General features: G+C 40.4%; 1 protein-coding gene across 1 annotated transcript; it reads left to right on the forward strand.

Moving 5' to 3' along the window:
• Positions 1-8,264: 8,264 nt before the first annotated feature.
• Positions 8,265-17,817, forward strand: LOC130256744 (cytochrome P450 2J6-like). The gene is made up of 9 exons (XM_056498677.1): positions 8,265-8,435; positions 9,715-9,877; positions 11,016-11,165; positions 12,235-12,395; positions 13,816-13,992; positions 15,458-15,599; positions 15,797-15,984; positions 16,409-16,550; positions 17,639-17,817. The coding sequence occupies exons 1-9, from the start codon at positions 8,265-8,267 to the stop codon at positions 17,815-17,817; spliced, it is 1,473 nt and encodes a 490-aa protein (XP_056354652.1).
• Positions 17,818-18,251: the final 434 nt, after the last annotated feature.

Consider the following 18,251-nt stretch of genomic DNA (forward strand, 5'->3'; position numbering starts at 1 on the left):
ATTTCCCAGCAGCTCAGGGCTCCAGGCAGAGGGCAGCAGAGGCTCTCAGCTGCTGAGCAGGAGCTGCCCTTCAACATTCCCTGCTCCCAGGGATGCTGGAGCTCATCACACCCTCATTTGCTGACAACAGCTTGGGACTGGGGAGGATGAGATTTAAATGCTACAATACAGTCCTTAAAAGATTCCTTGGACCTTTTGGTAGAACAGTGTCTGCACGGTTTCTGGATTACATTGATATTATTCACCATGACTGTGCTTCTCTGCTCTCTGATCAAGATAAAATGTTCATAATTTTCTCTGTACTCACAATCTCTCCCATGAAAGGCAATGCACTACACCAGGGAAGCCCCCAAACAAATTACTGGATGCCTTGCACTAACTTTCATTTTCTCCAGGTGAGGCAGTGGCATTTGACCAGCCCAGACACTGGAAAAACAAAGTAATTATATAGTTTGAAATGTGGGAATTGCATCCATGAGGCTTTGAAGCAGCATATTTCTTTTATTTGCTCTGTCTCTCTCATTTCCTTTCTGTTAAGTACTGCCAAGAGAAAACCTTGAGATAATTAAAACAAACAAACAAACAAACAAACCAACAAACAAACAACTCCATACCAACATCATTCTCCACACCAAAAATAATTAAAAAAAAAAAAAAAAAAAAGCAAAACAAAAACAAACCAGGAAACATTGAACAAAAGAATTATGGCTATTCTTCATCAATTTTAGCTTGTTGTTAGTCTTTATGCAGGTTGGGCTTCTGTAGTAGGAGAGTCAATTAGAAGTAAAATTGCCTTTTATCTTTATGATGTGTTTGACAGGATGCTTTACACAGAGCTGACCAAACTGATTCTCTTTGAAGAATGCCATGCTCTGATCAAAGAAAGCCCTGTCCTCCATGAATTGGAGCAGTACTAAATGTCTTCCTACTTTTCTCTAATTATAGAATTATAGATTTGTTTAGGTTGGGAAAGACCTCTTAGATTATTGAGTCCAACCATAACCAGAGCACTGTCAAGTCCACCAGCAAATCATGTGCCATGTGCCAAATCTACACATCTTTTAAATACCTCCAGGCATGATGACTCCACCACTTCCCTGGGCAAACTGTGCCAGGCAGGTTTTGAGCAACCTTTTGAGTGCAGAAATTTTTCCTAATGTCCCATTTAAAACATCCCTAGCACAACCTGAGGCCATTTGCTCCTGTCCTGCCACTTGTTACTTGGGATAAAGGCCAATCCCCACCTGGCTACATCCTCCTTTCAGGGAGATGTAGAGAGGGGTAAGATCCCTCCTGTCCCTCCTTTTCTCCAGGCTGGATAATCGCAGCTCCCTCAGCTGCTCCTCATCAGACCTGTGCTCCAGATACATCACCAGCTCCATTTCCCTTCTCTGGACACTCTCCAGCACCTCAATGTCTTTCCTGACAATTGTACAAGAAGTTCTGCAGCCTCTGAGAGCACTTCTTTTACTCTCTGTCTCCAGGTCCAGAACTGTGACCCTGTGCTGTCCCATGTGTGTTTGACATCTCCACTCTCTTCCATAAATCCTCACTCCAGCTGTCACACATAATCAGAGGATGCAGAGAAGCTGACAGGGAAAATATGTAAAAGTGATGGATGTTTAGGAGGATACAGATTGTTTTCTGTGGTAGAAGATGGCTTTCCTGGTTTATGTGAGAAACTCAGAGGTCTCTCTCAGGAATATTAGTGCAAGGAATAAAATTTCTTGCAGCATAATATCTACAGGAGGAATAACAGTTTTGACCTCAGGTGGTATTTCTCAATTCCTTTTATCGTAACACTCATGGAATATTTTTTTGGGGAAAAGGACCTTTCAGGACATTGCTACTGTATTGTACAAGCAATACTATCATAATTGAAACAATAAATAAAAATTAGATAACTTTTTCATATATTATTCTTGCTTAATTTTGGGGATGTGTGTAGGTACTGCAGTCATTTCATGTTCAGTCAGTTGAGAAAATTGTGTCTAAAGGCCTGCATCGTCTTTGCCAGTACCAGCTGCTAATCCCTTGATACTCTATGACAAACTAATACACAGTCAGTGCCACCCAGCTTGCCCTTTGATTCCTAAGCAATTGCCAAATGCTGAAAGCTGCTGAGTGTTCTTGCCATCTTTCTTGAAAGTCACACTAGCAGAGTTGCCATAGGTGCTGGAAGTTATTTCCCAGAGGCAGGCACTGGATGGCAAAGCTGTGAGCAGCATTGTCAGAGTGCTTTCTTCCAGAGGAGACTCAGATAAATGTGGAGGGGCATTGGTTACTTGTGTCCCTCCCTCCCTCAGGGAACTGGTAGAAAAGCAACAAAGGGCCAGCAGAGAGGCAGATGTTGAGACAGGGCAGATTAACAGGGCCTGTCAGGGCACAGTCCCAGCTTTAAGTTCAATTTTGAAGGGAATTTCTTGCCACACACAGAGTGTAACTCTAAATCCCCCTGTTCCCTTCATATTAGCATTATTGCAGTGCAAGTCTCCATCACTCAGCTTCCCTTGGAAGTGAGGAGAAAAAGCTTCCCTGGACAGGGAAGAAAGGCATGAATCAGACTTCTGGCCCCAGCACTTTATGCATGGCTAATTGTCACTTTGCCACTTTAATAGAACAGATTTTCTCTGTTAGCAGCTAAATGCAATTAGTTTAATACTTCAAAGAGCTGCTGCCCTGCCACCATGCTGGAGATTGAGGAGTATGTGGTGGAGGGCTATTAACCCTCTGTGCTACTGCTTGGGGTTTTTTTCCTACTTAAGCTATAGAAAATAAAAAAAAGAAATGTTCCCTAAATCTTTCTCCAAAGTATTTTTTGATGCTTATTTAGGTTGATAAATCAACCTCTCAAATCTAAAATGTTACAGAAAAGAGCTCTGCCTGAGAAAAAGCCTGTGAGGAATGATGGTGTAATTGAAGAGCTGCCAGTCAGTTTTGGCCAGAGGATGTGTTACCTCCTCTGGGTTATGAGCCATCCTGACCCTCCATAAAGGCCATGTGGCTGCTTCTATTTCCATCTTCCCTTGGTTTCTGCCTCTTGCAGCTTGACTCTTGCCACATCCTAATTAAGGACTTTGAAGACTTGAAAATACCTGGCTGCAAAGGATTACAAAGGGAAGTGTGAGGTGGAGACAGGTAATGGAGTTGGTACAGCTCCATTTATATGAATCTGGGATAATGCATTGCTACAAGTTGAGTGTAATAATTAGAATACATTATTGAGGTGAGTTGGTTCTGCCTTTCATGTTTTACATTTAAATTCCTACCATGAAAATTTAGGAGCATTAATACTTGCCTGATTAGAAAGTCTGCTCCGTTACACATTTTAATTATAAAAAATCCTGTAGTGCCATGTAATTTCTTGCCTTCATGTGTAGAAATAGGTATCTTTGCCTTGATACACCTCAAATGTGTCTAATAATGATAAAGCACCCTGAGATACTTTCTGGAGTGTGAACTAAAGAAAGGAAATCATTGCTTATTCTCAGAACTGTATAAAGTATATTGTAATTCTAGGTCAGTACTTTTATCTTGATGCTTTTAACCCTGGTTTCATAGAATAGACATTGTATGTTCCTGGATATTGACATTCTGTTCCTATGAATTGTTTAATGACAACCAAAGACAAGGTGGGGGTCATAATGGTATTTCAGTCTTTATCTATTACCTTGTTCATTCACTGTACACTACTACAGCATTCTCAGCCTTTCCTGGCCTCCAAGTCTTCTCTGGTTTGAAAAGCTGCTTCTCACTTTGCAGTCACTGTCACACAAGTGCAACCCTTTAAAGCTGTGTTTCTCTTCATGCTTATAATTGCCAAGCTCACAATCTGCAACCAAGCTGGTGAAGAGCATGCCAAGAGAGAAGCAGTCACCTGCAGTGTTCCCTGCTGGGAACACTTAACATCCTAGGTAAATGAAGATCTAACTCGAGTATGATTGGCATTTTTTGTGCTGAAAAGATGCAGCTACATGGAGTCAATCCCCAGGCTGATGCTTCCAGTTGAGCATGACTCTCTGCCTTGTGTCTATTCTGAACACAACAGCAGATTGACCAGGTCATTTCAGACTGCTGGGACCTGTATGGCAGTGGAACACCATCCTCAGAGCCATCCTCTGCATTTGAGCTATTTTGAGGTCAATATCATTATTCTGGAGAATGCCCATTGTTCTGCTTCAGAGTTTGTTTGTCCCTGATGTGTCTAAACCCACTTATGACCTCCTAGTCAGCCATGCCAAGATAAATTTTCTCCAAACCCTTTTTCTACTCCTTCACTCCACTATTGACTGTGCCACTCCTGAGTCCTTGGCCAGTTTGTAGCTGAGGCAGGTTTGGTGCCAAGACTTTTGCACTTCTTGGTGCACAGCTCAAGGAGATTGTATCTAACTCTCAGTCCTCCCACTTCCCTTGGGACAAACTGCTCCATGTTGTGTGGTTTTACATCTGACTGCCCTGCAGAAGATGCAGTGGTTGCCACCTCTGTCAGTGATCTGGCTTCCTGAATTTCAATTTTCTCAGTCATGACATTTGCAAGCTTTGCAAACAGCATTTTTAGATTTTCTGAAATGGTTTAAAGTAATTGAAGAGAGCTTTAAGTAATGTAACTTTGATGCCATTGCTTTATCAACCAAGTTTGTAATATTTTCAAATTAAAAAAAAACCCAGGTAACTTTTATCTGTTTTATCATACAATTGTTTTCTCTATTCTGTGAAATTTTAAGACTGTGGAATGACACATAATGCTTTATTTGGATATCCTTGGGGTGAAAAACATGGGCAGTCAGCTACTGGTCTTGCTTTAACTTTGCCTTGGCAGTTCTTGACCTGTGTTCAGTATCAGTTTTCAGTATTTTCTCAGCCATTTGCTCTTTGATTGCAACTCTCCTGGATTTCAGATTGGATGTATTTTTTCTGACAAACTGTTATGACACACACTTCTGGGTGTTTAATTTCTGTCAGGCTTTGTGGGAGTCTCTCATGGAGTTTGTTTATTAAGGTTGACTTAAAATTGCTCTACCATCACTGCCCTGTCATTATGGTTTTCCTTTTCTTGGTAGTCATCAGTTGTGCTGTGAGGAAACCACTGATAGAGATTGAGATGATAAATTGCTCCAGCTTATAACATTAGCACTGCACTTCACAGTTTTTTGTGATATTTTTGCTGGTGCTTCTCTGAGACATTTCTGAAAAGATGGTATTTGTGGACTTCGAATTTCTATTTTTACCCCAAAGGCCTGTACATTCTCCTTTACTCACTAGCAGCAGTAACACAGTATTGTTACTGTTATTGTTGCCCTACAAAAAGAATCCTAACATAAAAATATTAATTTCTCTTTTTTGTGAAAACAGAATCCAGTTCTTTATGTCAGGCTTGAAAATATATCCTCTAATATTTTTTTACTATCTTTTCCTGTTGATTTTCTTAACTCTTTGAGGGATTTTGCTTGCATCCTCAAGCTTGTTTTGCAGAAATTATGGAGATGATCCCAGTTATTTTGCACTTGCCAGCTTTATGAAAAACTCATCCAGCTATTCCTTACATAGAGGTACCATGCAGTTCCCAGCAATCTACCCAGAGAACACCAAGTCACTCTTCTCTTAGGCAAACTCTCTGTGAGAAAATGTCTTGCAGCAGTTAGGACCAAGGTTGCCAGTCCCATTTCTGTAGTTTTTCTCATTTTTATTTTTTATATTAACATCAATTATATATTTTTTCCCACTTTTTGTGCTACCTGAATTGCAGCCTTAATGCTCCCAGTTTTTAGACTCATTGCCCCTTGTGAATGTTGCAAGTTTCTGAAGACAATTGTGGGCGAAGGTTTAAAAAGCATAGCAATGTATTGTGCAATTTCCACTTCTAATAATTATTTATTTGAAGCCTCACTCAAGGCAATTGATTGCTTCTTTGTGCCCAATGTATGCACAGTTCCTGTGCTTCAGAGATCCTAATTCCGATATGACATTGCCTCTTGCCAAATGTGTTAGTTTATTCTTTGTATTGAAATATCGATGTCCCAGAGCTGAAATTAAACTTGCTTGCTCAAGCATTTCAGGACCATGCTTGTTCGATTGTTGCATTACCTGCACAGCTTTACTTTTGCAAGCATTGTACTAATCTTCCTGAGACTTATGTCACACTGTACTTTTAAATCCACTAAAAATCTTAACTTTGGCTTCCTTCTAGCTCTCATTAAAACTTGTTGGTTTTTCCTCTGCATCCACCCCTTTTTTCAGCTTGCCATCTTTTAAGTAAGCTGAGTTTTCTGTCAAAAATACAAACCCAGCAAATATTGCTGACAGTCTGTCCAGAAGAGGATGCATCAGACAGGAACAGGTCCATGTGAACACAAAATCCTGGTTTTCTTTCCGGTCCAGCTCATCCAGTGACATCAGGTACTGGTGGAATAACTATACACACATCTGACTTCAGACAGCTGGGGAAGTCTAAAACTACTGGAAAAGGAAAGCTAACTGTAACATCTGGCAGGTTAAATTGCTGGCAGGTTCATTTGGCTTTGTCCTGCTTCTGACACTTGTGATTTGACTTCAGTTAAACCTGACCCATATTCTGAAAGAACTCAATTTATTTACTGATATCAAAATACTAATACTAATACAATACCAATATGAAACATCTAAAATTAAGCAATGGAATCTGAACTAACAGAGAAGAGATGAACATGGTTGCAGTTAGTCTATTCATACAATATATGTAATTTCTTCTGGTTTCAGTTGTCTGCCCACAGAACTATCTTTCTTCCTTTTTTCCAAAGTTTTTTATAATTTAAAATTGATATTTTGGTTTGAAGAAACAAATATTTCCAATTTTGTGTTTTATTGATTTCAGCCTCACAATGGGCTGTACCTAATTTGCACTGGCTTTAGCAAAGCCACGGAATCCACCTCAGCCCAATTCCCACCGTGCTGCCCATTACAGGCACAGATAAGGTGATAAAAGCTACTTGTCTGTGCTGCCTTCTCTGTACGACACAAACACGTGTGTACCCACAAAAGCTGCAAAGCTTGGCCAGCTGAAGGAGAGGATGGCTACCCCTGAGTCACATTACTTTCTTATGCTGCCAGGTTTGCAAAATAACATTTATGTCTGTGTTGCAGGGCACAGCAGTGTCTTGTTCAGACTTGAACTCATTCTTAGTGAAGACACTTTCTCTCTGCTTACTAGCACCCAGAGTTTTGTCTCATCTGTGCTTCAAGCTCATTGTTAATCCCTTCTTTATCAGAGGACAGAATTTTAATGTGTCCTGTAAACTTATTGGGAGCTGGTAATAATAGCCAGGATTCTGAAACTGACTAAAAAAAGTAGAAAATAAACCAAGGTTCATGAAGCTTTCAATTAGGTTACATTTTTTTAAAAGTATATCAAGAATTGGAATTTTCTATTTAGTTTATTTTTTAATATAAAAATTATAATGTGATCTTAAAAATTATTTAATTGTAATGTAGTTTTTAAGCACTGTGTTAGTGCCCACTTGGTGAAATGCTTCTTTTTTCAATTTACTGGGGAAAAAAGTTTAACATTTGAAAGTTTGCTCAAGGCTAATTTTTCAGAAATCACATGTAGCAATCTCATCTTCCAGTTGCATCTTTATTCTGTAACTACACTTGTTTTTGCCTGTGTAAACTGTGCGCAAATTTGAATTTACAACCACATTTAAATAATGATTGTGACTAAAATGCCTGGAACATCTTACCTATTGTAAGTACATACTGTATATCCAATATAACCTATTGTAAACATATACTCTATATTATTGTAACTATGTTCTATGTAACTGTGTAGTCTAATCAATATGTAACATTCATAATCCGAATTAAGTCATTCTAAGGTGAATCACTAAGTCTGTTTCTAAAGTTTGCAAGGCAGATGAAACTGAGTTTTACTCCTCTCATGTTCAATAAAAAGCAGCAGTTCCCTGACACAAGCTTCAGGAAAAATACCTTGAGTGCAAGTGATTCCATGTTTCCATCCATACTGAGGCTTGCTGTGAGCAGAGAGAGATCCCTGAGCTTTTGATCAGGGATCAGTTTGATACATCTCAGTATGGCAAATAATGGGGTGCAGAAAAAGGGCAGGCATTGATGAAGAGGGAGGGACAGAGGGAGGGAAAGGAACTGGGACTTTGTAGAACTCAGTCTGCAGATAAAACTGGTGGAACAAGAAGCAAGATTACTTTTTCCCAGCTCCAGTACCTCCTTATTGATAGATACTGCTATAAATCAGCCGATAAATTAGCTCAGAAATGCTAACAATAACGCAAGGTTTTATAATACTGATCATTTTTTTGTTAATTGTTGAATTTTTCAGGCTGCAAAAAGCTTGCAAGCAATTCCCTCCTGGACCAACTCCTCTCCCATTGCTTGGAAACTTGCTGCATATGAAATTTCAGTTTCATCGGGATCTTCTGATGGAGGTATTTCTTTTAATATGCTCCTCTTAATTGGTTATTTTTAGCCATGACTTTAAAAAGTGTGATTAATTGAGGGTTTTAAGTCTCTGAAAGTTACAGACAAGGTGTGAACACATAAAGATCAATTGATTCCTACATTTGAGTCACCTTCTTATGTGGAATATGTTGTCTTCAAGAGAAACTTAATGCCCTTAAGAATTGAGTCAACTTAGGGACATAGTTTATGATTTGTTATTAAAGCTGGAGAATACTAATAATCTAAAATATGCTTCTGCACTGCTAAGTGTGAAGCTGTGCCTACTATAGTGCTATCCCTATGTGATGCTTTTTAAAATGCTGGCTGGCATTACCTAATTTGATCACCAAGTGGGTAAGATGTTGCATGTATGCTTGGAGCACAGAAAGGGCATTTGCTCCCCATCTTCCTACAGCTCCTGAAAACTGTTTGTCACTTGTTAGTGACAGCTGCAGTAATTCCTGTAATGGTTTTCAGGTGACCTCTAGTTCAGGTGGATGCCTGAGAGCACACATGGGTGCAGAGCAGAGGCTGTGATGCTCTAACAGGGAGAGGAAAGCCAGAATCTAAATAAATATGAGGAGAAGCAAGTGTCTGTTGTAATCAATTGGATGCAATTTTCATGGCATCTTAGACACTGTCTGCCACCTTTCTTGTATCATTGTGGGTGTGCTGGAGCAGAGTCCATACTTGTACAAAGCTCTTTTCACTCATGACTGGAGTTGTTCTGGCATACACTTGGATACCTCTGCTGTGTCCTCAGCACTGTGAGGAAATCCTGGAGCCAAATGCAGCCCTCTGGCACTTCATGGCTGTTGGCTAATTTCTGTGTCCATGTCCTCTCCTGGAGCACACAGATGGTGCAGGTTTTATCAGCTTATTTCATTTTGCAAAGGCAGGACTCGCTGGAGGCACAGAGCCCCAGGATGGTGCAGAGTGTGGCTGCTTAACTAAAAAGGTGCAAATGTTGGGGTTGGAGGAAATGCAACATAAAGTAAAAAGTTTTCTTTCTTTTGCTGCAGAGTTGCTGCAGAATGTGCTTTGAAAAGAAAATAACTTCCCCTCGGAGCAAATAAAATTGGCTGCAGAAAACCCTAATCTCAGCAAAACATCTTCTTCCTGCTTCTAGCTACAATTATATGCATGGGGATGTTTTCAGTACAAAACTGTCCACTGAGATGGTGAATAGCAGGTGCAATGTCTGTTTGAGATCTATATATGGGGATTCATCTGTTCTTTTTCTGGCATCTTTTCCATTTTCCACAGCTGGCAAAAACTCATGGTAACATGTACACTCTGTGGTTTGGGTGGGTCCCAGTGGTTATACTGAATGGATTTCAAGCAGTGAAGGATGGCATGACCACACACCCTGAAGATGTTTCTGGGAGGCTGGTGTCACCTTTCTTCAGAGCATTGGCCAAAGGAAAAGGTGAGAGTTTCCTGCCATTAACAATGTAAAAGATGTTGACTTGAAAACTACTCTGCCTTGTTAGACTCTGCCCTCCCATTCAGAATAATCTTCCATCAGGCACTGTTCAAGTCCTCCACTGGCTTTTGAAAATATCTTACTGTTTGCCATGGTGCCTTTTGCACTGAGCTTTCCCTAGCCTAGGAAACTCTCCAGCTTGTTTCTATGTGGCCTTTTTGCTGTATTCAAGATGTATGTATATGATCCTATCCAGAACCCAGCAATCTTGCCCTCCTCACACAATACCACTGTGGTACACATGACTTTGCTGCACATCACATGAATGCAATGCTTGTTTAGTAACCATATACATTATGGTTGCCAAACACTTTCCATCATGAGCAAGAGACCTATAAAACCCTACTTCAGAATTCACATTTCTGTAGTTGTGGACCCCCCCGAACATTTTGTGAGTACTCTTTGATTGTGAGAGTGCCTGCAACACAGGAAAACCACTTCTTAGAGTATTCCAGCAGTTTGTAGGTTTTTTCCCTGCCCCTGCATTTGCTATACCAAAGCAGACACAGATTGTTTAAAGCTAGGTGAAGCCTCACCCTCACAGCAGGTGCTGTGTTTAGGGCTCTTCAGGTGACCAGGAGTGCAATCTAACAATTGATGGAGTGTTATCTCTTCCAGAGTACAAACAGAGCCCAAATGTCCCTTATCTTTCACCTTCATCACCTCAGCTTTCAACATCACATTAATTGGTCTATAATCTCTACAAACATACCCTGTCCTGAACTCTACTCTGTGGAAATTCATCCAGTTATTCCTGTTTTGAGCATGATTACCTGAGTATGGCTAAAGCAGATCTCCTAAAAAGGCATCTTAAGGTGTTCTGGGGTATTTTAAGACATCAAGAAATGGTGCAGCCAGAAAATCCTGAGATTGCTCTCCAATTATTAACTACATATTAAGAACAGTGGTCTAGTAATAGTTTGGATATGTTTGGCTGTGATTTTTGCTTACCAATAATTTCACCCAAAGATATTTGCATAACAGTGTATTCCCTGATTTACTCCATGTGTTTTATAATACCTATTTAAATGAATTGTTCCATGTCTGTAGCAAATATTAACAAGCCAGCAAACACCCTCAGGTATTATCCTTGCAAGTGGTCGCTCCTGGAAGCAGCAGAGACGCTTTGGAATAATGACTCTGCGCAACTTGGGAATGGGGAAACAAGGCCTGGAGCACCGAGTGCAAGAGGAGGCCTCTCACCTGGTGGAGTTTTTTGTGAGCCTAAAAGGTATCTTACCTGCTGAGAAATCAGGCACTTCTCAGTCTGGATATGGATCCATATCTTCAGTATGCAAACTTACCTACCCCTTCTAGGTGATGTATCCAAACTTCCCAAAGCACAAGAGCAGACAGAGCCTAGAATGACAAGTATTTCTTTCTTATATAGCTCTTCATACACCTAGTGAAGCTGGAAACTTCTGAAATTCCACCTCCACGGGCTGATAATTTGTCTGTGATACATTGTACAATGACACGATGCTGCTGAACTGCACAGCCAAACCATTCTCAGGCTGCTCATGGGTAACTGAAGAGTATTGCAGAGCTTAGTAATTTCCTTAAATTTTAAAGACATTAAGAGCTGTACATATTTTATTGTTTATTTGGCTAATTAACTATTGGCTAAGTAACTATTAGCAAAAGAAACAAAGAAAGTAGGAGGTGGGAGGAAACTTCAATGGATTATCAGGTTAATCCTAAAGTCCACGATAGGATGATTTCCATCCAAATCACTTTTTCATGAACATATGTTTCATAACTTTAAAAAAAATCATCAGACAGAGACATGATCTACTGTTTACAGCTGAGACAGTGATAGTTTAATTATACTTACTTTGCAGTTCCTGTCTGTCTATTCTTCTTGTTAAACCTTCCCACATTCCTCCAGGTTTTCCTTATAATTGGCTCTTTACATTTTTGAACAAGTCTGCCACTGACTTCCCTTGGTTCATCTCCAGTGACAGTACTTCCTTCTCAAATTCTCTCTTTTCTTCCTCCTCACAGCTGATGACAGCAGATTTGATGTGATATCTTGAAGAGATCTTAGCTGTACAATATTTTTTCACAGGAAGGGCTGTGGAATTGTTTTAGAATTATGAGGAAAAAATTTACAGTGTCCTTTGTTTTAAGACTATGTTTCATGTTCATTAATTCATATTAGTGCCACATCTCTGCCTTCATTCATACAGCAGCTGGATAAAGAGAACATTTTATTAAGCCTTTAATAACATCTAGTCCTATCTGTATAAGGATCACTTGAAAAAAACACTGAGAGTAAATTCCAGTTACTGTGTTTGCAGGAAGACCTGTGGATCCTTCTTTCCCTCTTTTCCATTCTATTTCAAATGTGATATGTGCTGTGGTTTTTGGATATCACTTCTCTGATGAGGACAAAACCTTCCATGAACTGATCCATGCTACAGAGAAAATATTCAGGTTTGCAGGCAGCTTTGTTCATCAGGTGAGTAAATCACATGCTGTTCTTTTCTGAAATAGGTAGCAAGTGAAACAGCAGATACAAAAATGGGTCTTCAATAAATATAGAGCAACAGGCAAGTGTAGGCTGAGAGCTAAGAAGTCTCCTTGGGGAGGGACCTTATTACTGTATCCTTAGTTTAAAGTCCATTTTTAAAAACCCTCTTGGTTTTTTGCAAGCTTAGGGGCTTTAAGTCCTTTGGTATTTCTGAAACTACTAACAGAAAAATCTAAATTTAACTTGAGACTGGAGTTGGTAATATATTTGAATTCTGCAGTGCTGTTCCTCTCACTTCTATTTAGTTCCCTCCTCCAAAAATGGGTATCATTGAACTGTTCTGCTTTTTGTCACTCTGCAAATCATATGCTGAAAATTTTCTTTTCTCCCCTACCTCACAAATGATAAAATATTAATTATTAATCTTTTCCTTACTGTGTTATAGCTCACCATTCACACATTGCAAAAACAATACATACATTCTCTGAGAGTCTCACAATTCAAGTACTGTCAGAGATTTTTTTTGTAGCTTCTTCCCACGAAACACCATAAAGACCAACTTTGCACTTAAAGCATTTTGAAGTGCACTTGAGGTATTCCTTATGAATAGGTGTAGACCCTTAAAGAGGGACAAGCTGTGTGTAATGGGGAATGTGGATGGCATAGCGAATTTAACTGGCATTTGAGTTTTAAAAGAAAAGGCAAACGAAAATGCTGATGAGGAGACAGAACTGCTCTTTGCTGAGCAGGGTGGAATGGCAGATGCTGCACAGACAGAACTATCCAAGACAGACAGTACAAAGAGCTGAAAAATGTGTGTGTAAATACACTCAGCAGGCTGAGGGTGTAATATTGTGAGGGTGTAATATTGTGAGGGTGTAATATTGTTAATGCCCAGAACAATTATTGCTCCTCAGAAGTCAGAAAGATGTTGACTAGGAAAGCTAAATTAGCCCTTATCTTAGAGTGATACCCTTAGCCCTTATTTTAGAGTGATACCCAGACCATAATTCCTTTAGTGAGCTCCAAAAATTCCGACAGTTACTTGAGGCTGCAGACCTGTTAATCTTAGTAGCCTCATGGTATCCAGAAAGGATGTCCTTACATTTTGAATGTGTGGGAGCTGGGGTTTCCAGCTGTGCAGGAGTGAGGTAACATTGATTTCATTAAGTAAGTAAACTTAGAGACATGAGCAGAGTGTTGGCAGAATTGCCTCAACCCCTGGAATTGTGTTAAATTGCTGTTAAAGCTTTCTCACACGACAGCAAAAATCTGTTCAAAGAAATGCCAGTCTGTTTATTCCACTATCAACTTTTCTGGACAGAACAATTCAGCCTCTTGGTGTGTCTAAAAGCAGCTTTGTCAGAGACAGAGAATTCATGGTACCCCTTGTGTGTCACTTCTGCAGATGTACGAAATCCTGCCCTGGTTGCTGTGCCGCCTCCCTGGGCCTCATAAGAAGACATTGGCTTGCTATGATGTCCTGAGCTCTTTTGCAAGGAAGGAGATCAGAAGGCATGTAGAGAGAGGGATACCAGCTGAACCACAGGATTTCATTGACTTCTACCTGGCTGAGATAGAGAAAGTAAGTGTTCATTCTGGCTGGTCATGCTGTTATGAAGTATAAGGTCAAACAGTCCATTAAATCACTCAGTGTGACCCTTCCATAGTTTCTTACATTTCATAAGCTTCTTAACATCAATACAGTATCTTGAGATTACTAACTTATGTGTCTCAGAAAGCCACCTAGTTTTGTATTTTGGTTATATGAATGAATTACCATCAAGTATGGCAGGAGTTGAACCCATGAGCTCTCATCTGCTTTCCATAAATATCCATGAGTATACTTCAATCCTGTAATAAATACAAGACAGTTTGTTCCTGTAGGCTACATAACTTTGGTAGACCACCTCATCATCTACAGCAAGGCTCATGTTTACATTGGGAATAAATACATGCACAAATCACTGCCCTGAAGGAGCAGGCATGCTTCTTTGGGATCCAGAGCATGTGCTCCAACACTGACTGTATCTATGCCACATAACTGTCTGCCTTCTCCCTTGGCAGGCAATCATTATCCCTATGTTACCCCACTGTTTGGGGCATGGCTGGCTTGCCCCTTATATTCAAACTGGACAACCTAGAAAACAATTTCACACACAATGCCATAATCAGCATTAATCTTCCCTGCCCAGGCTATTATTTTCCATAGTTGGAAGTGACTCTGAGCCAGAGAGGCTCTGCCAAGAGCACCATGGTTTCTGCTTCAAACTTTTCAGGAGATAAAAGAAACATCTCTTTCCTAGGGTAGATGAAGCTTATGTAGCTTCTACCTCTGGTCATAAGCTTTCAGTTAGTCAGGCTGCTGTGTCCTCACAGTGTTGGCTCACGGGCTCTGAAAGGAGCTGGTACATCATCTTACACTTGCTATCTGAGTGACTATGACAAGATTTATTAAAATAACCATTTTAGAGCTTTCTCTGGTGTCAGTGGTGCAATTTATTGCAGTCTGTTTGTCTGAAAATGGTTTTGCCTAATGTATTTTCTCTAATTGTGTTTATTTTACTCCCTTATTATTCAGAAGGAAATACATGTGTACCTCTCGCCCATCAGTTCACATTTATCCTGAACTGAGAAAAGAAATTACTCTCAAAATAATCTGTTGAAATCCTTTTATTCAGATAGATTTTCCTTTGGCATTTGCTAGCACCATTAGATACCAAGGCCAAGGAGTGACACATTATGGGGCACTCGCTTATAAGTGCACTCTAGGCTAACTTGTAGTGTGCTTTGAAGTTTTTGTGATTAAGTCATCAAGCATAGAATTGTCTTTTTGTGATGAAAGAATAATCTATCTCATGAAAGACAGCAATGCAGACTTACAGTGCCTATTTGAGAAACTAGTAAACTCTTACTACGCATCAAAAACTGCAATTTGACTATTCTTTGTGCACATGCCAGCTGTGGAAGTCTCACAGCTCTCACACAGAGGGCATACAGGATGACCAAATTTTTATGCTTTAACTTCAACTTTCTATCACCATCTACAGTCTAAAGAGGGGGCCAAGCCCAAGTATGATGAAGAAAACTTGGTGTATGTCATAAATGATCTTTTCCTTGGTGGATCAGAGACCTCAAGCACGACATTGTACTGGGGACTGCTCTATATGGTGGTGCATCCAGACATCCAAGGTGAGAGTGGTGTGGTTTTCCTTTTTATTTTTATTATCTTATTATGCTAAATTATTAATTAAATAATATTAAATCACAGGATATATACCTAATGTACTATGTTGAAATAATACATTTTTCTGTTGCTCCATAAAAAGTGACCACCTAAAGTATTTTATGCATTTTTCTCCTCTGAAGTGGTGAATATTTCTCCACAGCAAAAGTGCAGAAGGAGCTGGATGCTGTTCTGGGTCCTTCCCAGTTAATTTGTTATGAGGATCGGAGAAAACTGCCCTACACAAACGCTGTGGTCCATGAGATTCAGCGCTTCAGCAACATTGTCTTTGTTGGTGTCCCCAGATTGTGTGTGAGGAACACAACACTGCTGGGATTCCCTGTCAAAAAGGTACAGATACATTTTCACCCTCTGTTCTTTCTTTGGCAGAGAGGCATTTCAGTTTTGTAATCAGTTTTCCGTCTATAAATGACTCTCCATCAAACTCAGGAATGTGGTGCCTGGGGAAGGGTTACTATTTGTGGCTCCAGGAATGAAAAAAGTCTTTTACTTAGCATGTAGGTGCTTACATAGCTGATAAGGCCTCTGCCAGGGAAGCCTCAGGTTCCTGCCCATCATCACAACTGTAGAGACCAGCTCTGCCTGGCAGGGGATGGGCTGAGAGGAGGAACTGGTTTGCCAAAGCACTGGTTAAGACATCTCTGCCCAACTTGGCACTCAAATGCCAATAAGCAACAGTTTTATCCATCAGGCACAAACTGGTGGGTGACAGGCACTAGTAATTGGAACTGAAACAACAATTTCTTCTTTGCAGGGCACCATTGTTATGCCAAATATAGCATCTGTTCTGTATGACCCTGAGCAGTGGGAGACACCTCGACAGTTCAACCCTGGCCATTTTCTGGATAAAGAAGGAAACTTTATACCTCGAGAAGCTTTCTTACCATTCTCAGCAGGTAAATGCACCGACAGTTTGAACTGACTCAACAGATGAGATGATGAATACAGAAGTGTGAGAGTATGGAATTTCTTCAGATAACATCTTCTACCCTTGTTGTTTGCTGCTTTTGAAGAACATTCCTGGCTTGTTTCTGCCAAAGGAGAGGCTTCTGTGCTGTTAGAAACTGTTCATTAGGACACTGTGGTAGGAATCCCACTCAAACTCCCAAACCTCTCAGTCTGGCTGCATGCTGCAGTCATACATGGGTTTTGTCTGTAGTACTCTTTATATGTAGCTATTTTTCCTGAGGAGTAATTTGTCCTGTGTATACTGGAATTAATTGCAATCCCTTTTAAAGAAACAAGCTGAAAGAAAAGCAGAAGGCATCCTCATAAACACAGGATTACGTTCTTGCTTACAGAATTGAAAATCCAGTTGCAAAAGAAGGAAACAAGGTAACAATGCACAGACAGTTAGCAATCATACCTAGCATTAAAGTTCCTGCTGATGGTTTTGTTATAGTTTGTTGATAGTCACTTAAATGTCCATACAGAAGTGGTTCCTTAATTCAAATGCCTTCTTTTTTCCTTGTATTTGTCTGCTATCTGAAATGCGGATGTAATATTCACCTTTTCTGTTCACACCACTGGTGTCAAGGAATGGGAATCCTGGGAAATACACAGCGGGCTTCATGCTTTGCCTTTAAAGTGACCAAGCCTCTGTTCAACTGCAAATGCCACTACCAAATAATTTTGCTTTGCTGATGTTGACTCACTAAAGCATGTGCAAACAGCTGGCAGATTTTTGTGTATGTTCAACATACACAAGTTCAACATCTTCTGTGAAAGCAAAATAGTCAAGAAAGAAATTAGGTTGGCACCTCAGATTTTCAATGAAATTTTTATTTTGTGTCTTCTAACCTAGGATATAGGATGGGACCCTTTTGAGAGACAATTCACATAGTTTTAGTTCTGTGGCTTTCATGGTACTCTCCTTGAACGAGACAAAACAAAACCCACCTCTGCTTTCAACAGGAATGAACTAAGTGATTATGAAACTGAAAATTTCCTGGATACTCACTGTCCTTTCTTCTTCCCCCTGCAGGGCACAGGGTGTGCTTGGGGGAGCACTTAGCGAGGACCGAGCTCTTCATTTTCTTTGCCAGCCTGCTGCGGGCGTTCACCTTCCAGCTCCCCGAGGGAGTGACCAAGATCAGCACTGAGCCCATTTTTGGGGGCACTCTGCAGCCCCACCCCTACAGGGTTTGTGCCATTCCACGCTAGGCTGCAGCAGCCACAGGCCAGCCTGAGTCAGCCACCTTCACCTCCGTGAATTTCCTCCCAAGTGTATAAACCTCCTTTTGGCTGTTGAGATTAGTCTATCCCAGAGCTATTCAGAAAGTGGATGCAAGCCAAGATCCAGACTAACAGTATTTTTTTTTGGTCTGGTCTTTGTGAAAATCATGGATATTCTCACAGGGATCTTGTTCATATTCTCCTCTCTGAGAGCACTTGAAGCCAGATGCTGTGGTTCCCAGCTGAAGCCATGCTGTGTCCCCTTGTCCTAGCTAAGAAAAATCATCCTTGTGCTCAGTTCTGAGTAAACCTCAGGAAAATTCGACAGAGTACCTCAGAAAGAGCTGAGTAGGTGCCATTACTGCGAGGAGCCGGATGACCTCAAGTAATTTGACTGCTGAAAGAGCACTTTTAAAGCTCTA

The sequence above is a fragment of the Oenanthe melanoleuca genome, chromosome 9 (assembly GCF_029582105.1).
Source record: "Oenanthe melanoleuca isolate GR-GAL-2019-014 chromosome 9, OMel1.0, whole genome shotgun sequence".
In the NCBI taxonomy this organism is placed as follows: domain Eukaryota; kingdom Metazoa; phylum Chordata; class Aves; order Passeriformes; family Muscicapidae; genus Oenanthe; species Oenanthe melanoleuca.

Coding starts and splice junctions, on each gene's coding strand:
- LOC130256744 (XM_056498677.1), top strand. CDS start 8,265: ATGCTAACAATAACGCAAGGTTTTATAATACTGATCATTTTTTTGTTA. Junction 8,436..9,714: donor ATCGGGATCTTCTGATGGAG/GTATTTCTTTTA, acceptor CATTTTCCACAG/CTGGCAAAAACTCATGGTAA. Junction 13,993..15,457: donor ACCTGGCTGAGATAGAGAAA/GTAAGTGTTCAT, acceptor CACCATCTACAG/TCTAAAGAGGGGGCCAAGCC.